The 17078-nt window shown below is 39.7% G+C and overlaps 1 protein-coding gene across 15 annotated transcripts in view; it reads left to right on the forward strand.

The window, feature by feature from the left end:
- LOC135485691 (ribosome-binding protein 1-like) overlaps positions 1 to 17078 on the forward strand; it is a 58876-nt gene that overhangs the window by 27334 nt on the left and 14464 nt on the right. For 11 of the 15 annotated variants that reach the window (XM_064768064.1, XM_064768067.1, XM_064768059.1 and 8 more), the window contains 10 exons: positions 171 to 266; positions 1008 to 1100; positions 1869 to 1892; positions 2627 to 2689; positions 3752 to 3817; positions 6585 to 6668; positions 7200 to 7364; positions 8384 to 8413; positions 11352 to 11519; positions 12928 to 13041. In XM_064768064.1, coding sequence (XP_064624134.1) covers positions 171 to 266; positions 1008 to 1100; positions 1869 to 1892; positions 2627 to 2689; positions 3752 to 3817; positions 6585 to 6668; positions 7200 to 7364; positions 8384 to 8413; positions 11352 to 11519; positions 12928 to 13041 — 903 coding nt within the window. The remainder of the gene's footprint in view (positions 1 to 170; positions 267 to 1007; positions 1101 to 1868; positions 1893 to 2626; positions 2690 to 3751; positions 3818 to 6584; positions 6669 to 7199; positions 7365 to 8383; positions 8414 to 11351; positions 11520 to 12927; positions 13042 to 17078) is intronic. The other 4 variants (XM_064768062.1, XM_064768065.1, XM_064768060.1 and 1 more) reach the window with 4 other exon arrangements.

A 17078-nucleotide genomic window follows, 5' to 3' on the forward strand; every position in this document is an offset into this window, starting at 1 on the left:
CATGATAATCATAAATTCATTTAGAGCATCAATTCCCATGTCATCTTCTCTATTGGCTGTCATTTCCTTCTGAATGAAATGCTTCAGACAACTTGTCTCATTTGCCGCAGAATGTCGGTCTTTGCTTCCTCTCCCTAAACTAACACCAGCCTCTCTCTTTGCTTACACAGAGTATGCACGTCGAGGTCAAACTAAACGAATCTTTAGAAGTCCAAACTAAACTCCAGACACAGGTTGAACACTATAAGACAGTATTGGGTGATACAGTAAGTGTATTGTCTATTTCATCTTTATCAATTTATTATTTGATTCATGTTTGCCGTGATCTGCATCAACCTTGCACCCGAGTCTACTGATCAAAATGACCACCTTGATCCAGATTGAATATTATTGTCAGTTTTTCCCGACTACTGCTCTTTTACGAGTTTCTGGCATGTGGTTTGAGTGTGCTCCGACGCTGAAATGATGAAATTGTCGTACTTCATTTCATGGAAAAAATAACACTCTTGAGTGATTTTGCACAAAAAATGAAATATTTGAACAACATGTTTCATCAAATCTGAAACTTTGAAGTCAAGAGTATCTAAAAATACTTTCCTTGCCAGAAATGAACGAAGAATGACCTTAAAGGAATCTTTTGAAGCAAAATGTTGACAAATTTTCTCAGCCATTTTAGGCCTGTTTTGCATGCAGTGCCATTTTTTCGTGAAATGGAATATATATTTGAATACTTTTTCTTTGGGTGGTCTTTTGTCCTATAAAAGACTCAATACTTTGGATGTGCTGCAATATTTCTAAGTTAGCCTTGCAGGAAAGATAACTTGCATCTTCGTAGCCTTAAAAAAAGTACTTGGTCACTTGGTCATTAAAAAAAACACTTTGAATGTTTGCCCCAATAAAGCTTAAAGGACTGTAGACCTGTTTTTGAGTGAGGATATTGATCTTGGATTTGAATGAAACTGAGTTTTAATCAAACATCAAAGTCTATATTTGTGTTACCTTTCCAGGAGTCAATGTTGAATAAGTTGCAATCAAGTGTAGAAACTGAGGAGAAGAAATGGCAGGAAAAGTTATCTGTGACAGAAAAGGAGTTACATGCTGTAAGTATGTTACAATGATAACCAGGGCTTTGATGCATTTGATATGTTTTTAAGTCAAGTGCATAATCGATAGGTTCTGTTTTCAAGAGATTGGGAGCTTCTTGTGAGGTGCAGGATCATTTTGACCAACTCCAATATATATGACACATCCACTTGGCGAAAATATATCAACTCCGCTGCATTCAAACCTAATAGGTAACTTACTACATTTATTTATCCTTGGGAGATGTGCTGAATTCATGGATAAGATGCCAGCAGACGTCAGAGATGCATTGAGTGAATGACTCCAGCTTCTGCTTATTTGCCCGTTAAAACCAAGGTCTACTAAGAACCAGCAGGGCTTTTTCACAACTTGTTTTGTCTTTGATGTATTGTTGTCCGATTGTTTTGACAGCTATAACTATTATGGTCTGCAACAGAGAGAGGCATGAACAAGAGAAGAAAGATGAGACCCAATCGTGGTCTGAATTTTGTTACTGACAGACTCACTTCATTGGAGCGGTTGTTTCAATGATAATTTCTAGACAGAGCTCAGAATGAGCGCGCGTGCTTACACTCAGTCTTTAAATTAGGCCAGACACAATTACATAAAAACATAAATTTGGTTGTTTTCAAGAGCAGGAAGTAACTCTTTTTAGTTTAGTGAAAGAATGTATTCATCCTCGACAGACTTTACAAAAGAATAACCCAATCGGAATCAAGCAATGAATGATTGGTGTGAAATAAAGATAAATGAACTTGTCACACGAACTATGACTTGCATTCCAGAAACGTATGAATTGGATCGACGAGGTAAACAGATAAAACAAACAATTCGTTACATCCTACCTGTGATACTCTATCTCGTCGGTGAAAGAATCCCATCACACTTTTTTAGAGGCCATAAACCTTGTTTAGGATGACTATCGCTTATTTAAATCAAGTTTGCTTTCAGGGCTCTGTGTGCAGTGCTTTCGAGACAACTTTAGATCACTTTCTGTTTTATTTTGTCCGTCTTTCCTTGGTTGATTTTTTTTGTATTTTTGCTCTGGTTTTTTTTCTCACTTAGAAATTTGTATCGATTTTATATCTGTTGGTTTTGGTAACCCATACCATATTAGTAGGAAAAAAAACGAAATAGAAAATTTATTTGTTTTGAACAGGACTTTTTCCCTACATTTACTGATGGAACATGCTTTGTAAGTTGACTAGATCAAGTTGTAAGATCACAACCATACTTCCATCGATAGCTTCCATCATTGTTTACCACGCCATCTATATAAGATTAGCAGAAAACACAAAGCTAAGGATGTAATTTATTCATTTGTCCAAAGCCACAGGAATCACAGTGACACAAGATCTTTAACGTGTTTAATGACCACAGTTGCAGATGGGAGGGAAGAGATAAATTCTGCTAGAATTATTGGAATAAATGTTCATATTTTTCTCCAAATAGTTGGTTGTGGAGTAAAAACTAATGAAAGGCGAAGAAATAAACTTTCTGAAATGAAACAGTTTTCCATTGTATATTTTCTGGTGTATTGCAGGCAAAGAATGAGATGGAATCCTTACAAGAATCTGTGACGCTACAGATGAAGGGTAGTACCGAGGTAAGAGACCGGTTGGGTGGGGTTTTCCATTGTTTTTACGGCATGTTGTTACCCAATGCTTCCCTTGCACTATGGCTGCTAATACACAAACCCTCTAGTTTTGATAATTTCAGGGTGTAACTCTTTCTTGTTTCTTAAATTTGGATGAGTACCGTATCTTGCTAAATTCTCTTTCCTGGATTCTTGGGCATCTCTATTTTGAATCAGATACCACCTTGGCCAAAAATTGCTTCATTTTCAATATCATCATTGGTTTGTGGTAAATATCTATCAAAGTTTTGTGAGCACTTTGTGAAACATTTTAAATTGATCATTTTCAAAGAAAAATCTTTCAAAATCTTCATAGAATTTGTTCTGAAACTTTACAAATTTGCCTTGATGGGAGTCGGTTAGTTTGGAAACTTTGGGAATTTTGAGTGCCAATAGAGCAAGGGATGCATTGTTGCACCAGAGTGTTGTCAAAAGTGGACCACAATTTTATTTTCTGCACGCCAACTCAGTGAGGAGAAAGTATTTCTTTGGTGGCCTTTGGATTGATCACTAATAGAATGTTATAGTATGACATGCGTCCATCATTTCATTTCTTACATCATTGACACTATGCATGTCATCAAAATGTATTAGTTAGAAGTTTGATATCATCCAAATTGAATTCGATAGATCGGATTATGTTCAAGTTTTAATGATATTGTTGGTATGCCTGTGTTTTGAGAAATCCTGAACAGTTAAACCTGATCAATAGTTTCTCTATGCGCTATTTGCTTTCAAGCTATTCTAACAATAGCAATGCTTGGTCTTGATACTTTTGTAGCCAATATCATCAACATGTTTCATTTGGTTTCAAACTAGTATTTTACAACCTAATCTGTTCAAGACGGTGTGCAAACAAATGGAACACTGATGAATTGAAAATGACACCTGAATCGCATTCGTCAAAAGCTGTCCCTTCGAGGTGGTTCTAACCGAACTTTGCTTAGCTGCACTTCTTAGGAAGGCCACAAATAATCACGCCAGGCCTAATGTCTTGCCCAAGTCTGATGGTCTAGCCCGTTTGGTTTTTAGGATTTGCACGACTTGGGTTTTGCATACAGATGTGTAGAGAAAAGTCTGACCACCATAGTAGATGAGGTAAAACATTGACACAGTAACAAGGTTGCGGTAGAGCATTCATTGTAGACCAACTCTATGCACTGACATCTTAAAACCTGGAGGACTGAGGGGTTTTTGAATTGATTGAATGAAAGGAAAAGAAAAGAAAAGAAATCGCAAAAGCTGAAAATATTTATTACTGGATGAATCTTACAAGAATGGAGTAAATTGAAACAGAAATCTCCTTACAGCACATTTTTTTCAAAGTGAATTCTCTGGTCATGTTGCTCCCTCAGTCCTTATATGGATTAACTTCCTCCCTTTACTAGACACTGCTTGCTTATCGAGACTATAAAGCTCATCCCCCCTCCCAAAAATATAGTGACAGAACTTTGACTGAATGCATTGCAAGTTGCCATGGCCAGTCTGAGTCCGGGGCAACAGAACTTAAAAACTGAATGCAAGTTGCCTTGGCCAGTCTGGAGCAACAGAACTTTGACTGAATGCGAGTTGCCTTGGCCGGACTGGAGCAACAGAACAAGTTGCCTGGCCAGATAGCAGTGACAGAACTTTGACTGCATGCAAGTTGCCTTGGCCGGACTGGAGTGACAGAACTTTGACTGAATGCTGTGGTCGGACAAGAAAACAGTGGTTCTTTCTATTCACAAATCCTCTTCTTATGTTTAGGGAATATGCCATACCATACCTGAAATGAGACATTGTGCATGAAAATTGCTTGATAATTTAGTCCTGCCTCTTGAAAGGTTTCCATTTTGCATGACCAGTGGCATGGTAGACTTCTTATCTATTCTTCCTCTCATTCTTCTTTTGATTTATCAGTGCAGTATGCTTTTGGTCCTGGGTTTCTTGATTCGTTTGGCTTGAATCTCAGTCAACATTTTTTTGGAAAAAATAACTCTACCATGTTGTAGAAATAGAATTCGACGTTTTGGTTTGAAGCTCAATCAACCCCATTATTGTGTTATTTTGGAGCTCAAACTCTCGGAGATCATTTACACTCACAAGCGGGTTGGAGTTGCTGCATTCAGTTAACCTAAATTAACTATAACTATTGAATACATTCCTAATTACTTGATAACACATTTAGCTTTTTCCAACATCATTCGAAAAAGATCTTGCCATACTCCATCATCATCATTATCATTTGTCAGTGGTGTTGTCTGTTAAATTTGATCACATGCTTCTAAAATATCATGTAAAGTCATGTACATTTCACTAGAAATCATATCAATTTCGTCTGTTAGGTAAAAAAAATCATCTATTCATCTTTTTTTAGGCATGCTCCTGTGGTCACTCACACTAAAACTCATGAATGTAGAATAAGACTCACTTGATGACTCACATGATGACTCATGATGACTCTTTCAGCATGATGACTCACTTGTATTGATAGTGCATGGATGACAACGCCTTGTAGTTGGGTCCCCCCCTCACTCTCAAGTTGTTCCACCTGTCTTGTTAAGAATGAGAAATATAGAACAATATTTTAGAAGTACACAAACATGCAAATGTGGTTATTTATGTTAATGATAATAATAATAATGTCACCGATTTATATGTGGCGCTCCTCAGTAATGAAACTGATAAAGCGCTGTGGAATGTAATCAAATTATTACCCTGGTCTCCACAGAAACCAATCGGGGGCCAGAAGGCGCTCGCTTGAACTCGACCAGCACATGATAAAATGTCTGAGTTAAAAAATAAAAAAACAACTCTTGGTTATAAGTCAAACCTCCTCGGGTTGACATTCCCAATATGCCAAAATAAAGTATCTAAGCTTCATTCGTATAAGATGTTTTTCGAGACTTCAGGCTATAATCAGTCATAATTGTTCCAGGTCTTGTTCATAAGTAAAATCTCCACTGTGGTTTACCATTGTGATGAAGTTTCAAATGGAAAAATGGCACACTTGACGCGATTTTTTCACTCAATGACTGAATGTTGAAATAGGTAGTCCATTATTAAGGACAGTTTTAAGTCATTGTAAAATTTTGCATGAGAGAGTAATCGTGTTTGCTTTCTCATTTGATTATGGTAAAAGTATTGAGCAGTATTTGGGATGACAGTTGAGCATATTACCAGTTCTTTAGATATCACCACCGTTTTCACAATCGCTGGTATTCAGGCTTCACGGTTGGTTTTGTTCTGTTTCTCAGATAGTACATCTTGTAGCTGAACAGTTTACTGCATGCAAAGTGGTACTGGTTTTACCAATGGTTGGGAGTGAAATGTAGCACTACTTGTGTCTGTCAGTGTCCGAGAGATTGGTGAAAGTTACCCAATGGATGCCACCACTATTCCATTAATTTGATAATTTCACGCAACACTACTGCATGGCTGTTTCACAAATGAGGAAATTATGCTTGAGTAGTGTTGATTACTCATGAATAATTTATTATCTCAAACCGAGTACATTCTGTGTGATGTTTTGGTGTTCTCTATAGGCTATCTACATACATTGATGATACATTTGAAAATCAGTAAGGATTTGTTATGGCACTTTTAATAGCCTTGAGTGTTTATATAACAACATCAATCTCATATCGACTTTGTCCATAAAGTATTTTGAAAATGCCGTAACATGGAAATTGCCATACATATTTGACAGTTTGTTGACGCATGTTATCATATCGGTCTGGCCAAGTGATGTACCATTCTACATAATGTGAAGCACTTTGAGCGACTGAAACCAGTTGGGTTTAGCTCTATATAAGTCTCAGGATTATTATTATTATTACATGGGCCAAAAGTGACACATAATCTAATTTGATGTTACCTTTTTCAGATGGAGGTGAAAGTTGAGTCTCTAGAAGCTCAGCTTGACGAGTCTGAGAAAGAAAAAGAGGTGCTTTCTACGGAGCTTAAGGAGGTAAGACGCCAAGAATGCGTACAGTAGTGGGGCATTAGATTGAGATAATAGTAAATACGGCAGAACCTCTCTCTCAAGGACACCCTCGGGACTGACAAGTGCTGTCCTTAATAGAGAGGTATCCTGATTAGAGAGGTCGAATTGAACCAATTTGGGATCCATACTAGTGTCCTTAATAGAGAGGTTTTCCTTTATAGAGAGGTGTCCGCTAAGGGAGGTTCCACTGTAATCATAATATTCAGTTTTGAAAAGCACTCGAACTTGATTCACATTTGACGCAGTGCTACCCTAGCATTTGGTTGTTCCATTCCTGTCCCAAGCTCAACTCCCTGGGGTGCATATAGTCCAGCTCCCTCTCGGAGCTAGGACTCGACATTTATGGCCAGCTAGGTATCCATTCACTCCTGGATGGAGAGAAGCAAGATTCATGTTGTTCTCAGAATTTCCCTGGTCAAATCTGTGAATTCCAAAAATCAACGATGTCCATTTGATAGTCGTAGATTTTGAAATGTGTCGTCATCTTTTTTTTAGTCGGAGGAGAAGAACCGTCTCTTAGACGAGGAACTCTCATCAGTCCAGAGGGAGAAGGAAACACTGCAATCCGAGCTCAAGGAGTCCCAAGACATTCTCAGTTCAGTCAAGTCCGAGTTAGAAAAACTTAAAGTTAGCCTTGCTGCTCAAGAACAGATTAAGAAGGTGAGAGCGCGGCTTTATTTCATAGATCAGGTTTCCTGTGTGACTTATTTCATGAGTGCATGACCACAGAAAACCCTTTATTTTGTGAGCCTTCACTGAGAGCAAATTGTGGTAAATTTATTAAGGGAGGCTGGTGGTCGGCCAGCATTGTCTCTAGTTACGTGGTTCATGTATAGGTGGCTGTTCTTTCACTTGTATTCAACCAGAAAATGTGCACAAATATTCTACCAACTAGTTGTGTACAATTTCGGATGCATAGCGCCCTTAACAAGTGATCGCTGTAACCATTAGTGCTGGTCTGGCAGTATCTCCTATTACCCTCTTATGTAAAAATGATGCCTAGTTGGTTTATGGCCACAAACATAGGGTTCTGTATTTTTCTTAGGTTCGAGATTCGATATCGCTTCTATTCTTTTCCATCTTCCCCGACAATGAGTAATCTCTTTTCTTCCTAAAACTTTTTGCATTATGAATAGTGAGAAATTCTCGGTTGCTTCAGTCTCTCTTCAGTTTCATAATGTCCTATTTTTGTGTCAACTAGTACGCTCTATACTCTGGACTATGTACTCTATACTCTATACTCTATACCCAAAACCCTATACCCGTACTCCACACTATACTCTATGCATCTGGACTTGTATACATCTAGACTTGCATACGCTGTACTCTTTTCTCTATACTCTATACATCTAGACTTGTATACTCTAGCTTTCGTGCCAAAATAGTGGGTAAAACAGTTTCCATTACAAGAAACCTTTTCTCCATCCGTGGTTCTTTCAGTTAGACTCAAACTGCTGCATGCTGAACCTCAATGTTTGACTGGGACACGTCGTGTGTCGTTTTGGAAATGAGGATGATCGCTCCCAGTCACCTCTTTATACCATTAAATTGCTCCATTCTATTGTAATCTTGTCTCTCATTTAGTACTCACCCACCTATCTCTGTCGTGATTTACCTGTTTTTTTTCTACCTCTCCTGTCCTTTGCTTACAAAGTAAACCTGCCGCATTTTGTTTTCAGCAAGCATTACTACAAGAATCTAGGTTATTGGTAAGAATTAACCTGTTAAAACAACTTTGTTTGTTGGCTGTGCTATTATCGTTGTTTTGCAAGTGCTACAACATATAGGATGTTTTGAAATCTTCATTATTCTTATTCTCAATAACTCAATACTTTGACTCGAGCGCGGAAAATTGTCTTATTCAAGCTTGGGCAAACTGTAGTGATGGAGACTTTCGTATTTTGAACTTGCCAAAGAATCTTTGTGGTTGTAAAGGACGTTGTGGTCATAATGCTGAGTGTCCATTGGCTGTTTCTTTGTGACGTTGTGGCATTGTTTGCACATTCCCTAGCAATGGGAACATCCAATATCAGCCAAACAAAGGTGTCTGGTGCTACACAGGCGGAAAAAAAAACAAGGAAAAATCGCACTACCGAACAGTCTACGCAGCCTAACTCCAATCCAAGGTCCCATGAATTCCTGATTTTGAAATCCAATTGCTCCTCAACATCAATGGATTTCTAATGGTCATCCTGATCATTTGGTTGACAATAACAGCATGGGTGGAATATACTGGGGGGTTGATCCCGGTCTACCTTGGCTGTTTCCTGCAGTTCATCTAATCAGTTGACTAAAACTTGGTTTGGGAATTCGTATAGGTCACGAACCATTAACCGCAATAAAACACTGATGACTCCTAAAATCTAGCCATCCTAATACCAGGGCCTGATTGTTCAAAACAAATTTTGTTGCTCTCTGGCATTGACTTAACTTTATCTCCTTCAGTTAAACTCTAATAGACTTATCACCAAAACGCCAGCGTTTGTGACAAAATTTGTTTTGAACAAGCGGGCCCTGTTGTGAGTTGTTATTCTATTAAATACTCTGGTTTCGCATGCCTAACGTCCACTGCAGTAAAGCCCGCAGCACAGTAGCCGCCAACTTTGGCGACAAGAAGCGTTCAGCTGACGTCGAAGTTGGCGGCCAGTGGATCCCTGTCAGAGCACACCTGCCCAGAATCACCGTCCAGTAGCGTCTTTTCCGCCACTTTAGGCTGCCATTTTGAAATTATGTGACATCAAGACGCATACTGATTGGCCATAGCCTCGCCGCCGTCGTCAATTCAGGCGGCAATCCGTAGCACACCTGGCTTCTTGCGTTCAAACGCGGCGACACGTGTCAAAAATCAAACATGTTAGATATTTGGCGTTTAGTGGCGGCAAGTGGCCTTCGCCGACACCGTTCGTAGCAGACTAGGGATTTTTCAGGCGTTCAGGATTCTTGCGGCAAAAACGCTTGTGAACGCCGAAGTTGGCGGCTAGTGTGCTACGGGCTTAAGCCAGTGTATGTGTTCATTTTGGTAGGCCCACAATGGAAGTAAGTTTCTTGATTGATTGACCAGCAGCATCAATGGCAATAGGGGCTTGAATAGAAGGCCTAAAATTTCCCCCATTAGGGGCCTAGAAATGTGCACTATGTAAAGATCTGGCTGGACGTTGGGAGTGAGAAACTAGAGTAGTAACACAGCCTTTTTGTGTTGACTAAAATAAAACAAGAATTGTGAATAGATTCTGACGACTCGTCCACCCTTAAATACCATGCGCTGCTGATCTTCCATATGCTGGTTTGAGTTTTCATGATACTTCCCCTCAATGCTTCTCCTTAATATTTTGTCAATTGCGTTCTTGACTTTTAGTTTCATTTGAATTAAGAAATATCTTACTGTGGCAAATTGATTAACTTTCAAGGGGAACATCCATTTAATTTGATTCTTCGTTGATTGGTGATTAGATACGTTTCTGGTGTTGCTTTGATATCTTAGGTTTAAGTGGGTAAAATGAAATTTAAGGAGAAATGTTAAGATTTTTTTAGGTTATGCTGCTCAATGCCAAATGATGTTATTGTTAGGGAACAATTGGTTAGTCATTAGCACCAAGGAAAGATGTCATCTCGGGCCTCGAAATTTGCTTTTAAAAGGGCACAGCAATTTTTGCCAAAAAGGCAGACAACAGGGAAAAGTACAACCTTTTGGTCTCAAGCTGACAAGTTCAGAGCACTGTGAGCCTGGTTTTGCTGTGACAGCTGGGTCATAAATGTTGATATAAACACAGTTTTCTGAAGTGAGTATTTTGAATTTGTCCCATATTCTTCATGAGTTGTACACATAGATTGTAGGATATCTTTGATTGCTTTCTTCTTCTCAAATAATGTACTGCGGAGCGTTTTAGATAAATTTTGTCTTTTTCACTTCATATTTTGCTATAAGTATTGTTACTTCTGAGCAATTGTGATATAATTTCACTTTCTACCGTATTGTCAATTGGTCAAAACACCTTGATGTTGTGTATTCTGAGTAGACTAGACTTACACCAGTTTACATTTATGAATCTGTCTGTCGCATGGATGTTGTGTTAAGTCTGTGAGATAGTCAACCTGTGCAGCAAAATTCAAATGACAAAAATTAGACATGATTTGGGCAGATATTCAGTTCCCACACTCAGCATCGCTTTGGAATCGAGGTAACATTTGCCAAGCTTTACCGTACGAATGACTCAGGGAAACTGACAGGATGGCTTTGATACACATTTCCATACTTTTATTTTCGAAAACTGACACATATCAGCACAATTTTATCATTAAAAGTTTTCAAGGTCGTTGTTGGGGAAGCCCTTTGAAAAGTGAGGTTATATGTGTGGAAGCCTTGATTTGCATCAACTGTGGAACTTTTAATAGTGATGTCTACTGAAAGATCAAACTGTGATATAAAGTTGATTGGTGCCACGGCCTTGATTCAGTCAGCACTTATTTCCAGGAAGCCAGTTGTCTGATGCTCGTAAGCACATGAGATATGGAAGTACCTCCCACTCCATAACCTTATGAGAAGGACGGCACTCTGCTACCCCCAGAAAGTGACTGTGGAAGGTCCTAATGGAAATTCTAGTGGAAGTTTTGTTTGATTATTAATAGCTTTCTCTTGTCTCTTTACAGGAGCTTGATAGCGTCAAGGCCCAATTGGCGTCGGAGAAGTCTTCAAAGGAGGAGTTGGCTCAATCGAATGCCAAAATAAATTCATTACTAAAGACTGGCCAGGAGGCTCTACAACAGGAGCAGGCGATGGTGAAGAAGTTACAGGCTCAGCTTGAGGAGGCTAAGAAGGTCAGTGCATAGGAGATGCCGAGTCAGATGTAGTTTTTGACGGTCTGAATATGAGGCATAGTAGGGTGCTGGGAAACAGGTGTGAGCATCTGGGAAACAAGTCTGACTTCTGCACAATCTGACACAGAAGTTTTTCTTCTTCTGAGCCCTCCCTCCGAAATGCTCTGGGGAACAGGTCTGGGCATCTGGGGAACAAGTCTGACTTCTGTATAATGTGGCACAGAAGTTTTTCTTCTTCTGAGCCCTCCCTCCGAAATGCTCTGGGGAACAGGTCTGGGCTTCTAGGGAGCAGGTCGGACTTCTGTATAATGTGGTGCAGAAGTTTATTCTCTCTGAGCCCTCCCTCCGAAATGCTCTGGGGAACAGGTCTGGGCTTCTAGGGAGCAGGTCGGGCTTCGTTATTTTGTGGTGCAGAAGTTTATTCTCCCTGAGCCCTCTCACTGTGGATGTCAGATATTGCTTCACAAGACTATGTTTTATAGAAGTATTGAAGTGGTCATTTTGAGATAATCCCACTCTTTCACAGTCACATAGACAAAAAAGGGAAATTCACATTCTCTGTAACTGGTGTTACACCCCCCCCCATCATGCTTAAGGAGCTACTGCCTACATTAGCACAATAAAGCATGATGCTTTCTGCCAAACTCCACATGGGGGGGGGGCATCCTGCTTTTGTTGCTGCTGACATATCTTCTGCCAAACTCCACATGGAGGGGTCATCTCTTCAAAACTTTGAGGTCACACCTCTGAAAGGCCCCTCCTCTACCCTAATATGAGCTTAAACTTGCCGGAATTTTGCCTACCTCATACTGCTGGTGTCTGCTCCTAATCTTGTTTGGTCTGTGTGGTTTTAGGGACTTTCTCACTACGTCACGTACTACAATCTTGACTGGTGTGTATTAGAACCGAGAAATAACAACCAGGTACTCCGTCTAAACATTTCAACCAGTTCAGTAATCACCCTTGTTGATTTCAATATCACGTCCATGATAATGTTTTGGCCTTGCACAGACGACACGGGTTGTCTGCTCAAAAATCTTAGTTAAAATATCTAATAAAACTGAACTTTTTTGTGTCAATCACAGCAATAATGAATTCCCCTTTCTGTTAATTGCCTTAGTCCTACCAAATTGTGTCAGGGAGCCCAGAATGCGGCTGACATGTTTGGTAAAACTTGCTAAACTGATGAAACTCAGATTTTGGAGCAGACATGAGTGCTATGCATGCCAGTTTAACAATGCACCAGAAAACCCAGTTGATTCCTTTCAAACCAAAAATTGCTATTCCTGTCACTCCATTTGTGCACATTCAATGCACTTTGATTCATGCAAATTTTATTGTTTGTTTGCTGTGAGATTTAGATCGATAATTAACTTGTAACCTTCTGTTTTTTTTTTCCCCTTTACAGACAAATGCCGACGCAGAGTCCAAAGAAATAGCAGAGTTGAAAAGTAAACTCGATGAAAGAGAAAAGCAGTTAGAACGCGAGATTGCTTCTAATCAAGCATTGTCTCAAAAACTGGTAAGATAGTCTCTCCTAAATCAGTCTCTTCTGTAACTTACTTGTGGCCTAAGTCTCAGATTTCTACATCTAAAACTAAAATATTAGGTATGGGACTATTTGTCGGAAAGCTCTTTGTCTAACACCCATTATTGTTGTTGTTGTTGTATTTCAAAGCCTTTGGACCGAGGGCAATTTCTTTTCTGTTACAACTAGTGGTATAGTTGATTCAACCCAAATGTGTTGCCAATAGCAACTGTGACATGGGTTGTGTGAGCGTGATGCAACTTTTTCACTCTAAAATGTAATTACGCAAAATCTTCAACAAGGTGTGTCACTTCATTTTCACCATGTCGAATATCACATTGATATCACCAAGAACTAATGAATTCTTGATATTACCAAGTATGGATTAATCTATACTTGATATAACTCTAAAAAACTATTATGACTATTGGAATTGGATCAGAAATGGTTCAATTGCAGAAGAATACCTGACAAATTCCTCAAAAAGGTCATCATTACCAAAAGGTTATCTAGCTAACCCTTACCAAAACCTCTCTTTGAAGCATTTGTCAGGAATTCTGCAATCAAGCTTCAGAAATTAACTGGATGTTACGAAGTTCCCTCAATTCAGAGTTGTCTCTGGATGAAGCAAAACACAACAAAACTTGAAACATGAAATATACAGTGAGTACTTAGTTAACTGGTGCTGGTCTAAAATTTTCTAAGTCCATAATAGGTCATTATAATATGCATTTTAGGCCCAGATGGGTTGTGCAGGGCCTACATTCCTTTTGAGAAGCATGAATGGGCTAATAATGACAACTTGAGCCTACTGCACATGTCGGCATTGATACCTATTGACTATGATCACTTTCATCAAGTACTCAGAAAGTTTTAATAGCTTGAAATCCGACATGCAGAAAGTCCATCCAAGACTACGATCACTGTCCAGTGCTTTTCATGGAAAATGAATGTCGTTACAAGCTTTTTACAGGGTAAACCCTAAAAAAAGTGGCATTTGAATCAGGGAGGGGATGTGAGATTTTTGCCCAAAAGTTTAACTTGGGGGGTAAAGTAACTAACACTTACATAACCGATGCCATTAACAACATTTACTTATTCACTACTTTGCACTACAACTGTTTTACAATTCCAAGTTGTCGTCAAAATTTAAGTTATCATCATCATTATCGGAGTCTGACAATTCGTTTTCACCAAGCAACAAATCATCTGCAACATCATCACGATAATGACCATCTGGTTGAGGTGTTTAGCCAGCCACTTGAAATGACTTAGCCGCAGACTCAGGAGCTACATCATTCCATGCTCTACTTATAATGCCGAGTACATCCTGTAATGTAATTTTGCGGCAATTTCCGTCAGCCTCAGTTGCATCACATTTCCATAACTTCCAATACTTTCGCATTATAGCTTTAAATCCCCTCATAATAGTGAGATCTAACGGCTGAGCCAGCGATGTACACCTAGCAGGAATATTGTCTAACAGTATGCCTGCTTCAACCATTGGGTAACAGAAATCCTCTGCTTGATGCGGTCGGAATCTGTCCAAAAGCAGAAGGATGTCATTAAAGTCAAAATCGCCAATGTAAGGGAAAAGAACATTGTCCAACCAATGTTGCAGTGTCTCTCCATTCTCCCAACCAGACCTCGAGGATGTGACCCGTACGTTATCTGGAATGTTGTTCAAATCTCTAATCTGACGCACGAAGCCCGGCTGCCTGAAAACAACATGAGCAGGCGGTTTTTCTCCGTTGGAGCCAACTGTCAATCCAACGGTGCACCCGAGTTTGGCATTTCCTCGCGATGTTTTCACATTTACATCTACTGTACCTCTGGTCTCAGCTGTATACATCGGAGGGAAGTCCAACTGAGCAAACGTTTCGTTAAAGTTCAAGAGCGTGTGGACATGGTTGTCAGCTACAGTTTGCCTAACGCCAGTCTGAAATTCTCTCACTCTCTGTGGTGCATCAGCCGGTACAGTGGTGGAATCTTTCGTTTTACGGCGGAAAACAATCTTTTTCCGTTTCATAAAATTTGTAACCCAACCCACTGATGCAGAAAACTGGGACCTTTCGGGGCGACGTGCTGCAATGTCCTCAAGTTCATTGTGTGGGAGTTGGCCCCACCAGTTCTGAAATTCAATCGTTGCATCATTAACAATGTCCGACCGAGAAACGGGCAGGGCACTATTCCTCCGTTCTTGAAAATGCTGGTGCACGATATTCTCAACTTCCGGCCAACAACCATCATGGTCGGTTCTGACTCGCCGGCGTTCTGCATTTTCCTCCACTTGATCCGTCATTTCATCGATGTTCTGTATCCATCTCCTGAGCGTTGTTGGGGATAGTCGATAGCGCCTAGCATACTCATTGACATTTAGAATGCGGCCATGTTCAATTGCTGTTTGGCAATCCAAGGCATGTCGCAGCCTGGCTTCAACAGTGTAACTGTTACATCGTCGAGGGAGACCAACTGCTGCAGCACCATTCTGCTGATCGGCATCATCATCATCATCATCGTCATCATTGCCAGCATCCATCATTGACTGACACATGACAAAGAGCGAAAGCATCAGCAGTAACAACAACGTTGTGTTCCTCATGATTTGAACTTTCTACAGGAATGACCAATATGATTGTTAGGGTAAAGGGCCTAGGAAATTACACAACTGCAATTGCCTTTCATACCAACCATTGATTGATAAAATTGGCCACAGAAGACCAGATCAAGAAATGAACATGTAATCAAAACTCTGTCATTTTCTTCATTGAAATGTGATTAGTATAGGCCCTACATGGTCGTAAATCGACAATATCCCATTCTGGGCCTCTATTAGTGACTTAGAAAATTTTAGACCAAGCACCAGTTAACTAAGTAGTCACTGTATTTTCCTCGGTCCTGGAAATGTCCTTTAGTTGTGCATGCTTACATGTTGTGTACAGTAACGGTGTCCGTCTGATACCTGTGGTCAAGTTCCTGTGTGTTGCAGGCGTCCTCTGAACCTTTGGATCCGGGACTGTGGGTTTAATATTCTTGAAGGGTAAGTTCTCAGAGAGAGCTTTCCTAAACAGGGGTGTGAGGATTTCCTGTATAGAAACCCTGCCCAGATGAAACCTTTACTGCAAAACTTATGAGGTTAAGTGTCATAAGCGTCGGTATTATTTCGAAGTTGGCATTAGGTTGCAGGAGTATTGTTGTGGCCCTGTTCAACACATCAACCACATGTAGGTATAGCAGTGCACTTTAATGATAATATTAGTAATAATAGTTAAGTGTATTTGGAATGCCAATATCCACTTAAAGTGGTCTGTGACATCTTCATCATGTTGATGTAAGGTAGAATGGGGTATTTGTAGCCCCTGCATTGTTTGATGCGTGGGGCTATCAATCAATATCATAGGCAGGGGTTACAATTAAACCAGGGCTACAAATACCCCATTCTACCTTATATGCCAGAGCCCTGTGAATGCACATTTGTTGAGATTCAGATATTTAGGGCTGATGTCAAGGAAAATACTGTATGGGACCCATCACACCAAAGTGGGTAGTAAGTCAATTTGGGGCATATCGAGTTATCCATATACTCATACAGCTTTAGGTTATAAGCTATATTTTCATACCACTCTCGTCTTTATAACTTTTGTTGTGCCTGGAGTATTTATACGCCTTTGTTCGGAGAAAACGACAAGCTTTTACAATGTTTGGAGAAAGTCAAGGTTTCATGCCTTTGGGAGAATTGTGTAAAAACAAATTATGATAATATTCTTTCCAAATCGACTGGAAGAATACTTAGATATATCCAGTATGAGGCTGATAATTTCATTATCCAAGAGTGGATCAAAATTGACAGAATTCATAAATCAAATATTGTCAATGATTGTCCAATGCTACATTGTAGGCCTGGTGACTTACCACTCAATTTGAGTTGATGGATAGGTCGCATATGGGAATGGATAATACTCTGATCATTTCCATGTGGCAGCGTAGCCTTGCCGCGTAAATTGCTCAAGTCATTCAATAATATGTAGTTG

The sequence above is a fragment of the Lineus longissimus genome, chromosome 3, assembly GCF_910592395.1.
Source record: "Lineus longissimus chromosome 3, tnLinLong1.2, whole genome shotgun sequence".
Classification (NCBI taxonomy): domain Eukaryota; kingdom Metazoa; phylum Nemertea; class Pilidiophora; order Heteronemertea; family Lineidae; genus Lineus; species Lineus longissimus.